This window comes from Ascaphus truei, chromosome 15 (assembly GCF_040206685.1).
Source record: "Ascaphus truei isolate aAscTru1 chromosome 15, aAscTru1.hap1, whole genome shotgun sequence".
Taxonomy (NCBI): Eukaryota; Metazoa; Chordata; class Amphibia; order Anura; family Ascaphidae; genus Ascaphus; species Ascaphus truei.
Window position 1 is genome coordinate 8,211,570 of NC_134497.1, and position 12,295 is coordinate 8,223,864.

At 55.2% G+C, this 12,295-nt stretch overlaps 1 protein-coding gene across 1 annotated transcript in view; it reads left to right on the forward strand.

The window, feature by feature from the left end:
• The window catches only part of COL9A3 (collagen type IX alpha 3 chain), a 36,773-nt gene that overhangs the window by 3,247 nt on the left and 21,231 nt on the right, over nt 1-12,295 (forward strand). The window contains exons 2-9 of the mRNA XM_075572610.1: nt 3,242-3,265; nt 3,898-3,951; nt 6,855-6,908; nt 7,129-7,170; nt 8,272-8,328; nt 10,160-10,213; nt 10,838-10,891; nt 12,226-12,279. Of these exons, the coding sequence (XP_075428725.1) occupies nt 3,242-3,265; nt 3,898-3,951; nt 6,855-6,908; nt 7,129-7,170; nt 8,272-8,328; nt 10,160-10,213; nt 10,838-10,891; nt 12,226-12,279 (393 nt within the window). The remainder of the gene's footprint in view (nt 1-3,241; nt 3,266-3,897; nt 3,952-6,854; nt 6,909-7,128; nt 7,171-8,271; nt 8,329-10,159; nt 10,214-10,837; nt 10,892-12,225; nt 12,280-12,295) is intronic.

Below are 12,295 nucleotides of genomic sequence, written 5' to 3' on the forward strand. Positions count from 1 at the left end.
GGCCCCTCTCTCACAGCATCGCGGGGCATTACAGGCCCCTCTCTCACAGCATCGCGGGGCATTACAGGCCCCTCTCTGGCAGCATCGCGGGGCATTACAGGCCCCTCTCACAGCATCGCGGGGCATTACAGGCCCCTCTCACAGCATCGCGGGGCATTACAGGCCCCTCTCTCACAGCATCGCGGGGCATTACAGGCCCCTCTCACAGCATCGCGGGGCATTACAGGCCCCTCTCTCACAGCATCGCGGGGCATTACAGGCCCCTCTCTCACAGCATCGCGGGGCATTACAGGCCCCTCTCTCGCAGCATCGCGGGGCATTACAGGCCCCTCTCTCACAGCATCGCGGGGCATTACAGGCCCCTCTCTCACAGCATCGCGGGGCATTACAGGCCCCTCTCTGGCAGCATCGCGGGGCATTACAGGCCCCTCTCTCACAGCATCGCGGGGCATTACAGGCCCCTCTCTCACAGCATCGCGGGGCATTACAGGCCCCTCTCTCACAGCATCGCGGGGCATTACAGGCCCCTCTCTCACAGCATCGCGGTGCATACAGGCCCCTCTCTCACAGCATCGCGGGGCATTACAGGCCCCTCTCTCACAGCATCGCGGGGCATTACAGGCCCCTCTCTCACAGCATCGCGGGGCATTACAGGCCCCTCTCTCACAGCATCGCGGGGCATTACAGGCCCCTCTCTGGCAGCATCGCGGGGCATTACAGGCCCCTCTCTCACAGCATCGCGGGGCATTACAGGCCCCTCTCTGGCAGCATCGCGGGGCATTACAGGCCCCTCTCACAGCATCGCGGGGCATTACAGGCCCCTCTCTCACAGCATCGCGGGGCATACAGGCCCCTCTCTCACAGCATCGCGGGGCATTACAGGCCCCTCTCTCACAGCATCGCGGGGCATTACAGGCCCCTCTCACAGCATCGCGGGGCATTACAGGCCCCTCTCTCACAGCATCGCGGGGCATTACAGGCCCCTCTCTCACAGCATCGCGGTGCATACAGGCCTCTCTCTCACAGCATCGCGGTGCATACAGGCCTCTCTCTCACAGCATCGCGGGGCATTACAGGCCCCTCTCTCACAGCATCGCGGGGCATTACAGGCCCCTCTCTCACAGCATCGCGGGGCATTACAGGCCCCTCTCTCACAGCATCGCGGGGCATTACAGGCCCCTCTCTCACAGCATCGCGGGGCATTACAGGCCCCTCTCTCACAGCATCGCGGGGCATTACAGGCCCCTCTCTCACAGCATCGCGGGGCATTACAGGCCCCTCTCTCACAGCATCGCGGGGCATTACAGGCCCCTCTCTCACAGCATCGCGGGGCATTACAGGCCCCTCTCTCACAGCATCGCGGGGCATTACAGGCCCCTCTCTGGCAGCATCGCGGGGCATTACAGGCCCCTCTCTGGCAGCATCGCGGGGCATTACAGGCCCCTCTCTCAGCATCGCGGGGCATTACAGGCCCCTCTCTCACAGCATCGCGGGGCATTACAGGCCTCTCTCACAGCATCGCGGGGCATTACAGGCCCCTCTCTCACAGCATCGCGGGGCATTACAGGCCCCTCTCTCACAGCATCGCGGGGCATTACAGGCCCCTCTCTCACAGCATCGCGGGGCATTACAGGCCCCTCTCTCACAGCATCGCGGGGCATTACAGGCCCCTCTCTGGCAGCATCGCGGGGCATTACAGGCCCCTCTCTCACAGCATCGCGGGGCATTACAGGCCCCTCTCACAGCATCGCGGGGCATTACAGGCCCCTCTCTGGCAGCATCGCGGGGCATTACAGGCCCCTCTCTCACAGCATCGCGGGGCATTACAGGCCCCTCTCTCACAGCATCGCGGGGCATTACAGGCCCCTCTCACAGCATCGCGGGGCATTACAGGCCCCTCTCTGGCAGCATCGCGGGGCATTACAGGCCCCTCTCTCACAGCATCGCGGGGCATTACAGGCCCCTCTCTCACAGCATCGCGGGGCATTACAGGCCCCTCTCTCACAGCATCGCAGGGCATTACAGGCCCCTCTCTGGCAGCATCGCGGGGCATTACAGGCCTCTCTCTCACAGCATCGCGGGGCATTACAGGCCCCTCTCTCACAGCATCGCGGGGCATTACAGGCCCCTCTCTCACAGCATCGCGGGGCATTACAGGCCCCTCTCTCACAGCATCGCGGGGCATTACAGGCCCCTCTCTCACAGCATCGCGGGGCATTACAGGCCCCTCTCTCACAGCATCGCGGGGCATTACAGGCCCCTCTCTCACAGCATCGCGGGGCATTACAGGCCCCTCTCTCACAGCATCGCGGGGCATTACAGGCCCCTCTCTCACAGCATCGCGGGGCATTACAGGCCCCTCTCTCACAGCATCGCGGGGCATTACAGGCCCCTCTCTGGCAGCATCGCGGGGCATTACAGGCCCCTCTCTCACAGCATCGCGGGGCATTACAGGCCCCTCTCTGGCAGCATCGCGGGGCATTACAGGCCCCTCTCTCACAGCATCGCGGGGCATTACAGGCCCCTCTCTCACAGCATCGCGGGGCATTACAGGCCCCTCTCTCACAGCATCGCGGGGCATTACAGGCCCCTCTCTGGCAGCATCGCGGGGCATTACAGGCCTCTCTCTCACAGCATCGCGGGGCATTACAGGCCCCTCTCTCACAGCATCGCGGGGCATTACAGGCCCCTCTCTCACAGCATCGCGGGGCATTACAGGCCCCTCTCTCACAGCATCGCGGGGCATTACAGGCCCCTCTCTCACAGCATCGCGGGGCATTACAGGCCCCTCTCTCACAGCATCGCGGGGCATTACAGGCCCCTCTCTCACAGCATCGCGGGGCATTACAGGCCCCTCTCTCACAGCATCGCGGGGCATTACAGGCCCCTCTCTCACAGCATCGCGGGGCATTACAGGCCCCTCCCTGGCAGCAGGAGGCAGAAACTGCTGCTTACAAATCGTATCATGTGAACTTAGTCTTTCGGCAGCAAAACCAAAGCTTCCCAGGAGAGAATGAGCTCTCTTTTTTTTTTTTTACTTCCACAATGTGGCATTTAAAGAAAGGAAAGAATCACTGCAGACAGCGCAACAGCACTATTAACAAAAAACTGTTTTAACCACTTCGCACTAAAATAACCCTTTGCATGCCAGAGGTGTCTGCTTTGCAGTGATCTCTCTTAGATCTGTGGGGTTTTCGCCCTTGTTCCTAATCCTTGTGTTTCCCCCCCTTGTTCTCTCCAGGGCCGGGGACCTCCGGGGGCTGCTGTAAGTCTCATCATTCTCAAACTCACCCTGATGGATCCTAATCTGGGACAAGGCCCTTCCTCCGCCTTAAATTCTGGGGCTGACGTGGGGTGGGCTGGGAGGGGGGGTGGTGTGGGAGGGGGGTGGTGTGGGAGGGGGGGTGGTGTGGGAGGGGGGTGGTGTGGGAGGGGGGTGGTGTGGTGACCGGTGTGACTGTCCTTTATCACTGAACACCCTGTCAGGCCCCCATGTGAATAGAAGCTGGTACATTATTACCTGTGCGTTTCCCATACTCAGTAGTGGTTAAGGTGTGTGTGGTTTTAGTTCCTGGCTGTGGGCTTAATTCATGTCAGTGGCAGTTTGAGGCGGACCCTGTATGACCTGATGTCCTTGGAGTTGCCCACCTTTGTGAGTGAGATGCGTACATCTGAGTGCCTGCTCACTGGCACCTAACCACATCCACATGCTGCTTTTATATCTTTGGTCCCATTACATACGGACACTTGGACTGATCAGTGTGTATGAATTAAAGGCTGATATGGACCATGCAGCCAAAAAGGCATTGAGGGAGCAGAATGATACTTGGTACCACTCAGCACCTCTTCAGATTACAGGTTCTGTGTCCTGATGTCTGATATCTTGCATCCTTTTAGGGTCTCCCAGGAACTAGCGGACTGCCAGGCGGGAATGGACCACAAGGCCCCGCGGTATGTGCTCCCCTTCTCCTCCCCCCTGTCATGTAGGGGATACTGATACTCTGATCAGGGGGTTTCAGAGCTGTGATAAAAAAACCTAGAGGTGGGAAGTCCCAGAACAAGTTGGGATCTTGGGATCAAATTGATGTTTAAAAGAGTCATTTGAAGCATCTCCTATTAATGCAGCAAGATACTTTAATCTCACCCCTGTTCACAACGGAGGGGGCAGAGAGAGAGAGAGAGGGGGGGGCAGAGAGAGAGAGAGGGGGGGGGGCAGAGAGAGAGGGGGGGGCATGGAGAGAGAGGGAGGGGCAGAGAGAGGGAGGGAGGGGGGCAGAGAGGTGGCGGAGAGAGAAGGGACTAGAGATAGAGGGTTGGAGGGAGAGGGGGCGGAGAGAGTGAGAGGGAGCAGAGGGGGGGAGAGGGCAGGGAGAAGGGGAGGGGTAGGGAGGGTTGAGAGGGGGGACAGGGCAGAGAGGGGAGAGAGGAGGGGGCAGAGAGAGGGAGGGGGGGGCAGAGAGAGAGGGGGGGCATGGAGAGAGAGGGAGGGGCAGAGAGAGGGAGGGGCAGAGAGAGGGAGGGAGGGGGGCAGAGAGAGAGAAGGGGGAATAGAGATAGAGGGTTGGAGGGAGAGGGGGTGGAGAGAGAGTGAGAGGGAGCAGAGGGGGGGGGAGAGGGCAGGGAGAATGGGAGGGGTAGGGAGGGTTGAGAGGGGGCACAGGGCAGAGAGAGGGAGGGGGGCAGAGAGAGGTTATCTGGACCGGTTAGAGGATGAGGGGGAGTTTTTCAGATGTAGCCAGACTCGCCATCCCCAGTATCGCGATCAAGAAGTCAGTGGCGCCAGAGACGGTGTCTGCCGCGATCACGCTGCGGGGTCCATGCTTCAGAATGGCCCCCGGCCGGTGTTAATCCTCGGGTTCCGTGACCACCGGTAGCACCGGAGACATTAGGGGGCCTATGCAGAGAGCAGCGCTATTTCAAAACTCGCCATTTTTTGGAGAAAATCGCGCAGAAAACAGCAGAAAATGGCGAGTTACGAAAAACGCGCCAATTTTTTTTTTCTATTTGTAAAACTCGCCTCGCGGCTGGCGAGAACCTCCATCTCGCCAGTTTTCAAAATATCCTAATGCAGAGAGGCGCGAACGGCATCTAGCGGCTGTTCGCGCCAATAAATGGCGCGATTGTCTCCTTTTTGCCTCGCCAAGAAAAGTTGGCAAGAAGCTGCCGCTCGCGGCCATAGCAAACGGAAAAAAAAGGCGCGAATTTTTTTTAACACATTTCTGCAGCGCGCATCTCGCCAATTTCAACTCGCCACACGCATTCATGTTAAACATAGCAGAATTCGCACATTTCTGCATATGGAGAATAAAACTCTCCAAAAAAGCTACTTTTTATTAAACTCGCCAATTTTAAAATTCGCTGCTCTCTGCATAGGCCCCAAGGTTTGCTGCGCCTGCATGGTGCACCGTGGGAATGAATCTCATTCTGCCGCCGGTGAGCAGCATTAGGTCGGCCGTAATCCTCCGGGCAGGATGGGCCAGGAAACGGGATTACCGCACTGGAAACGTTTGATGCTAAAAGTTAATTTGAGGTTAGACCTCTTCTCTTTAGACGGGGAAGTTATACAGAGATATGTGCTGACTTGGTTAAAGCCCAGGGAGAGTACTGATCCTCCAGGGAGAGTACTGATCCTCCAGGGAGAGTACTGATCCTACAGGGAGAGTACTGATCCTCCAGGGAGAGTACTGATCCTCCAGGGAGAGTACTGATCCTCCAGGGAGAGTACTGATCCTCCAGGGAGAGTACTGATCCTCCAGGGAGAGTACTGATCCTCCAGGGAGAGTACTGATCCTCCAGGGAGAGTACTGATCCTCCAGGGAGAGTTCTGATCCTACAGGGAGAGTACTGATCCTACAGGGAGAGTATTGATCCTCCAGGGAGAGTACTGATCCTACAGGGAGTAATCTGATTACTGGGGTGGGGAAGGAATTATTTTTCTCTTATGAGACATCATTGGGAAATGTTTCAGCGAGGTTTCTCTTTGCCTTCCTCTGGATCAATATAAATATAGAATCCCCTGCCTGAGACGCCTCTTATCACATAAGAGGCCGGTACTGATCCGATTTCTTTATGTTCTAGGATTCCGGTATAGGAATGATATTATTAAATGAGTCCCTGTGTTTCTCGGATTCAGTGTGACATTACACGGTGTATATACCCCTCTGCCAGAGTGACATCACAGGGTATATACCCCTCTGCCAGTGTGACATCACACGGTATATACCCCTCTGCCAGAGTGACATCACACGGTATATACCCCTCTGCCAGTGTGACATTACACGGTGTATATACCCCTCTGCCAGAGTGACATCACATGGTATATACCCCTCTGCCAGTGTGACATCACACGGTGTATATACCCCTCTGCCAGTGTGACATCACAGGGTATATACCCCTCTGCCAGTGTGACATCACACAGTATATACCCCTCTGCCAGTGTGACATCACACAGTATATACCCCTCTGCCAGTGTGACATCACACGGTGTATATACCCCTCTGCCAGTGTGACATCACACGGTGTATACCCCTCTGCCAGTGTGACATCACACGGTGTATACCCCTAGGCCAGGGTGAAATCATACAGTATATACCCCTCTGCCAGTGTGAAATCACACAGTATATACCCCTCTGCCAGTGTGACATCACACGGTATATACCCCTCTGCTAGTGTGACATCACACGGTATATACCCCTCTTCCAGTGTGAAATAGCATGGTATATTCCCCCCGATGCCAGTGTGAAATCTCACGGTATATACCCCTCTGCCAGTGTGACATCGCACAGTATATACCCCTCTGCCAGTGTGACATCGCACAGTACATACCCCTCTGATGACTTTCCTATATTTTACAGGGACCATCCGGACCATCAGGGCTTTCTGGCCCCCCTGGGCCCCCGGGCCCCCCAGTAAGTAGCCACATTAATAACACGCGTGTTCTGCTGTCATGAGATGTTTTGCGTTAGAAGCTGAAGGCGTTTACGTACATATATTGGTGAAACCCAAGTGTCACATTCTGGATGTAATATATGGGTGACAAACCAGTGTTGCATGCTGGGTATATATTGATGACCCTCTGCTGTCACACGCTTGGTATATTCTTTCCCCTGATCCTTTCTCTCCTCGCAGGGTCTCCCGGGAGTAGCTCCTGACGGCAACGGAGACTTGCAGGTACATATTGTCTGGTCATTAAAGCCGTCCTCTGCCTGATGCTGCGGAACACCTTACAAATCCGGTGACCAAAATGTGTCCTACAAACCAAGCGGCTATACAACAAAACCCCATGTATGTTCTCTCAGAACGCGGGGGCGCGAGCTCACGCTGCAGGGAGGATTCTGGGAACTAATCATCAGTCTCGCAGAAAAAACAGCACCAGATTATTCCAAGCAAATTCTGTTAAAAGCGCAATGAGCTTGAGTAAAATGTTTTACTTGACTTAGATCTGGTGCTGTTTCCCTCCCCCCCCCTCCTTCTCCCCCCCCCCTCCTTCTCTCCCCCCCCCCCCCCTCCTTCTCTCCCCCCCTTACCCCCCCCCCCCCCCTCCTTCCCAGCAGCAGCAGTATTAATTGCTTTTGGCAGTTACTAAATAAGAGAAGGTGGAACACAGCCGGCTGCAGAACCAGCAATACAATGTGATCCGGCGCTCACAGTGAGACGTGTTCACTGTGGCATACTGTATCTATACACCGACACCTGGTGACCGCAACATGCAGGCAGTACATGTTTACACACATTATATATACACACTCACTCTCACACACATGATATATACACACACTCTCACATGATATATACACTCACACACATGATATATATTCACATACTCGCTCACACACATGATATATACACTCACACACATGATATATATACACATACTCACACACATGATATATATACGCACACTCACTCACACACATGATATATATACACACACTCGCACACCCACACACACGCTCTTGGCAAATATAAAGCCAGGGATTTATTGATCTCCAATACAATCAGTAAATTATATTTACAAAGTGCGCTGGTTCCTGTTTTGTATATTTACGCCCCTGATGTCCGTGCCCTGGGTCCTTCGCAGAGTTAAGGAGTGCTGTGTGTGTGTGTGTGTGTGTGTGTGTGTGTGTGTGTGTGTGTGTGTGTGTGTGTGTGTGTGTGTGTGTGTGTGTGTGTGTGTGTGTGTGTGTATGTATGTATGTGTATATATATATATATATATATATATCATTGCGCCAGGATGTGAGCATTAACCACAAGTCTTATCTCCCTCAGTGCCCGGCCATTTGCCCCCCTGGACCACCTGGACCTCCCGGTATGCCAGGATTTAAGGTGAGGGGCGGAGCGCCTTATTATACTATATTATTATACTGAGCTGTGTCACTGCCCGGCTCTGTGTGTGTGTGTGTGTGTGTGTGTGTGTGACAGGCCTTCTCTGCCGGTCACTGCCCGGCTCTGTGTGTGTGTGTGTGTTTGTGACAGGCCTTCTCTGCCGGTCACTGCCCGGCTCTGTGTGTGTGTGTGTGTAACAGGCCTTCTCTGCAGGTCACTGCCCGGTTCTGTATGTGTGTGTGTGTGACAGGCCTTCTCTGCTGGTCACTGCCCGGCTCTGTGTGTGTGTGTGTGTCAGGCCTTCTCTGCAGGTCACTGCCTGGCTTGTGTGTGTGTGTGTGTCAGGCCTTCTCTGCCGGTCACTGCCCGGCTCTGTGTGTGTGTGTGTGTGTGTGTCAGGCCTTCTCTGCAGGTCACTGCCCGGCTCTGTGTGTGTGTATGTGTATGTGTGTCAGGCCTTCTCTGCCGGTCACTGCCCAGCTCTGTGTGTGTGTGTGTTTGTGACAGGCCTTCTCTGCCGGTCACTGCCCGGCTCTGTGTGTGTGTGTGTGTCAGGCCTTCTCTGCTGGTCACTGCCCGGCTCTGTGTGTGTGTGTGTGTGTGTGTGTGTGTGTGTCAGGCCTTCTCTGCCGGTCACTGCCCGGCTCTGTGTGTGTGTGTGTGTGTGTGTGTGTGTGTGTGTGTGTGTGTGTGTGTGTGTGTGTGTGTGTGTCAGGCCTTCTCTGCCGGTCACTGCCCAGCTCTGTGTGTGTGTGTGTGTTTGTGACAGGCCTTCTCTGCCGGTCACTGCCCGGCTCTGTGTGTGTGTGTGTGTCAGGCCTTCTCTGCTGGTCACTGCCCGGCTCTGTGTGTGTGTGTGTGTAACAGGCCTTCTCTGCAGGTCACTGCCCGGTTCTGTATGTGTGTGACAGGCCTTCTCTGCCGGTCACTGCCCGGCTCTGTGTGTGTGTGTGTGACAGGCCTTCTCTGCAGGTCACTGCCCGGCTGTGTGTGTGTGTGTGTGTGTCAGGCCTTCTCTGCAGGTCAATGCCCGGCTCTGTGTGTGTGTGTGTCAGGCCTTCTCTGCCGGTCACTGCCCGGCTCTGTGTGTGTGTGTGACAGGCCTTCTCTGCCGGTCACTGCCCGTGTGTGTGTGTGTGACAGGCCTTCTCTGCCGGTCACTGCCCGTGTGTGTGTGTGTGTGTGTGTGTGTGTGTGTGTGACAGGCCTTCTCTGCCGGTCACTGCCCGGCTGTGTGTGTGTGACAGGCCTTCTCTGCAGGTCACTGCCCGTGTGTGTGACAGGCCTTCTCTGCAGGTCACTGCCCGTGCGTGTGTGCGTGTGCGCGTGTGCGTGCGTGCGTGTGTGTGTGTGTGTGTGTGTGTGTGTGACAGGCCTTCTCTGCCGGTCACTGCCCGGCTCTGAGTGTGTGAGTAACCTCCAGTCTGTACCCAGTGCCTGATGCGGTAACATAATAACTGACAAATGCCAATGGATAATTCAGTCTGTTCCTCCCTACACAGGACAGTGGCCCATCCAGTGTGTCACGGTGTCACCCTGCTATGGGACGGACACAGACTCATGAGGCCCCACCTGACTCTGGGAGTCTGTCCCTCCCACCGCAGAGTGACACAGACAGAGATCTGTGGTCCCCTCTGCCTGCCTCTCCCTCTCCACATGCTACATCCGTATATTAGGACGGGGGGAGCAGAGAGGCAGATCCTGGGGAGTATATTTGGAGAACGCTTGCTACTTAATGTTAATGTATTCTGTGGCCCATTCCAATGACGGGAAACGTCTAAACAGACAAGTTCCTTGTGTATTTACATGGTTACCGGTCTTTGTTTTCCAGGGTCACACAGGGCACAAAGGGGAGCTGGGGGAGCTCGGAAAGGACGGGCAGAAGGTAAGGCTGGTCTTCCCTTGGCAGGATGCTCTTAGAAGTCGCCTCCCCAGGCTCTGCATATTTAGGGGTGGAAAGGCAGAGCTTCTCCATTCCTAGACAGCCTGACCCCCCGAAATACACACACATTGTGAGTGAAATATTCCAGAGACGGCAGGTTCGGGGGAAGTTGTGAGACCTTTGAGCAGATCAGTAGAGTTGTTCATAGATAGAATGATCGTGTACATAGCGCCCGGGACCTCTGCGGTTTCCTGTTCCTGGGAGGCCTCCGGTGAGTGAGGTTCTGCTGGGAGTAATGAGGACTATGTACCATATAACAGCAGGGCGCATCCCTTGTATTATGAGCGAGGTGAAGGTTATTATAACGATGTGCTCATTGCAACGCAGTGTTTCTATATGGTGAAGCAAACCTCTAAGCCAAGTACAAAGCTGTCCCTCAAATGCTAAATGTGGCAGTAAAGGTGTTCCATGGCTGAGTGAATCGCCACCATGCTGCCGCGCTCCTGCATGGGGGATAGAGGTAGAGTAGTGTGGGCTGGTTTGGGGGCTGTCGGTGAATCACACACAGGGGGGGGGGGAAGCTGCTCCAAATATTTTCTCTGACGCGGCGTTGTTTTGCGATTACAGGGTGACGCGGGGCCTCCCGGCTCTCCTGGGATCCCTGGCAGTGTGGGCTTACAGGTAAAACCAAATCACCAACCCCACCTGTCTCCAGGTTCTCCTCCCTGTCCTGAACCCACCAAAAAACCCACTGCTGTTTATCAGACCTCAATACAGAATATTCACTGAGAGTGTCAGAAGCAGGTCCCCTGTATAACACCAACCCGTCATTTACAGCATAAACCTGTAATAGCAGGGAAACGAATACATTACAGGGAAAAGGAGGAGACCCCCTGCCCTCAAGAGCTTACACTCTAAACTTCACATCATGTGTGGCTGTGATAGCAGCAAAGCACTGCAGGAGGTGGGTTATTATCTGATGAAGCCGGTCTTGGTAAACAATCTGATGTGATGAGTTAATACGGAGTGTACAGATTTTCTTTAGCATGAAATGAATAATAAAATGCTGAGCGTCCGTGAATAACTGAGTCCATAGAGGTGGAACCCGCGCTCCTCCGCGCTAACGCTGAGGCTCGCCTGCTCAGTCAGGAGCGATTCCATGGACTGGCAGGCGAGCCAGTGTGCAGTGACGTCGCTGGGGCAATAAGCCCGCGTAGCGTCGACGTCATAACGCTGCTTCGCGCTGATTGGGTGTTTTCAGTCGAGAAACAGTTTAGGCTGTCGGCTGAAAATCCCTGTGCCTCAGCACGCCTCAGCACGCCTGCGGACGCTCGCAGAAGCCCCCTCTAAAGACATCCTCATTGAGGATGACGGGGCTCAGCGCAGAGCGTCCGCACAGCTCAGCGCGGCTTCCCCCTCTATGGACCCAGCCTTACAGACTGTTTTCTGATTATGACATTATGGGGCAGACATTATGGCTTAAATATGGCATAATAAAAAATAAACAGGTAGCCAGACAGATGTAAACAGATACATAGTGACTGACATACTGGTCTTTGAAGTGGGAAACTTCCGTTTGAGACATAGTGACAAACCCTTAGGCAAGTCGCTTTATCTTCCTGTGCCTGAGGTACTACAATCAGATTGTCAGATAGGATCATGGTGTCTGTAAGCCTTACTCTGAATATATCATTATAGCAATGAAACGTCTAATCACAGACCTGGGCAGCTCTGTTATAGGCAGGACTCCCCCTGCAGCACACTCGCCCCCCTCTCACCTCCCCAACTCCCCCTCCCCCCAACTCACCCCTCCCTCCATCTCACCCCTCCCTCAACTCACCCCTCCCTCAACTCACCCCTCCCCCCAACTCACCCCTCCCCCCAACTCACCCCTCCCCCCAACTCACCCCTCCCTCAACTCACCCCTCCCCCAACTCACCCTTCCCACACTCAACCCCCCATTCTCCCTCACCCCCACTCACCCCCACTCACCCCCAATACCTTTCTCTTCCCAGGGCCCAAGAGGCTTAAGGGGGTTGATCGGACCCCTGGGAGCAGCAGGAGACAGGGTGAGTACTATGTGAC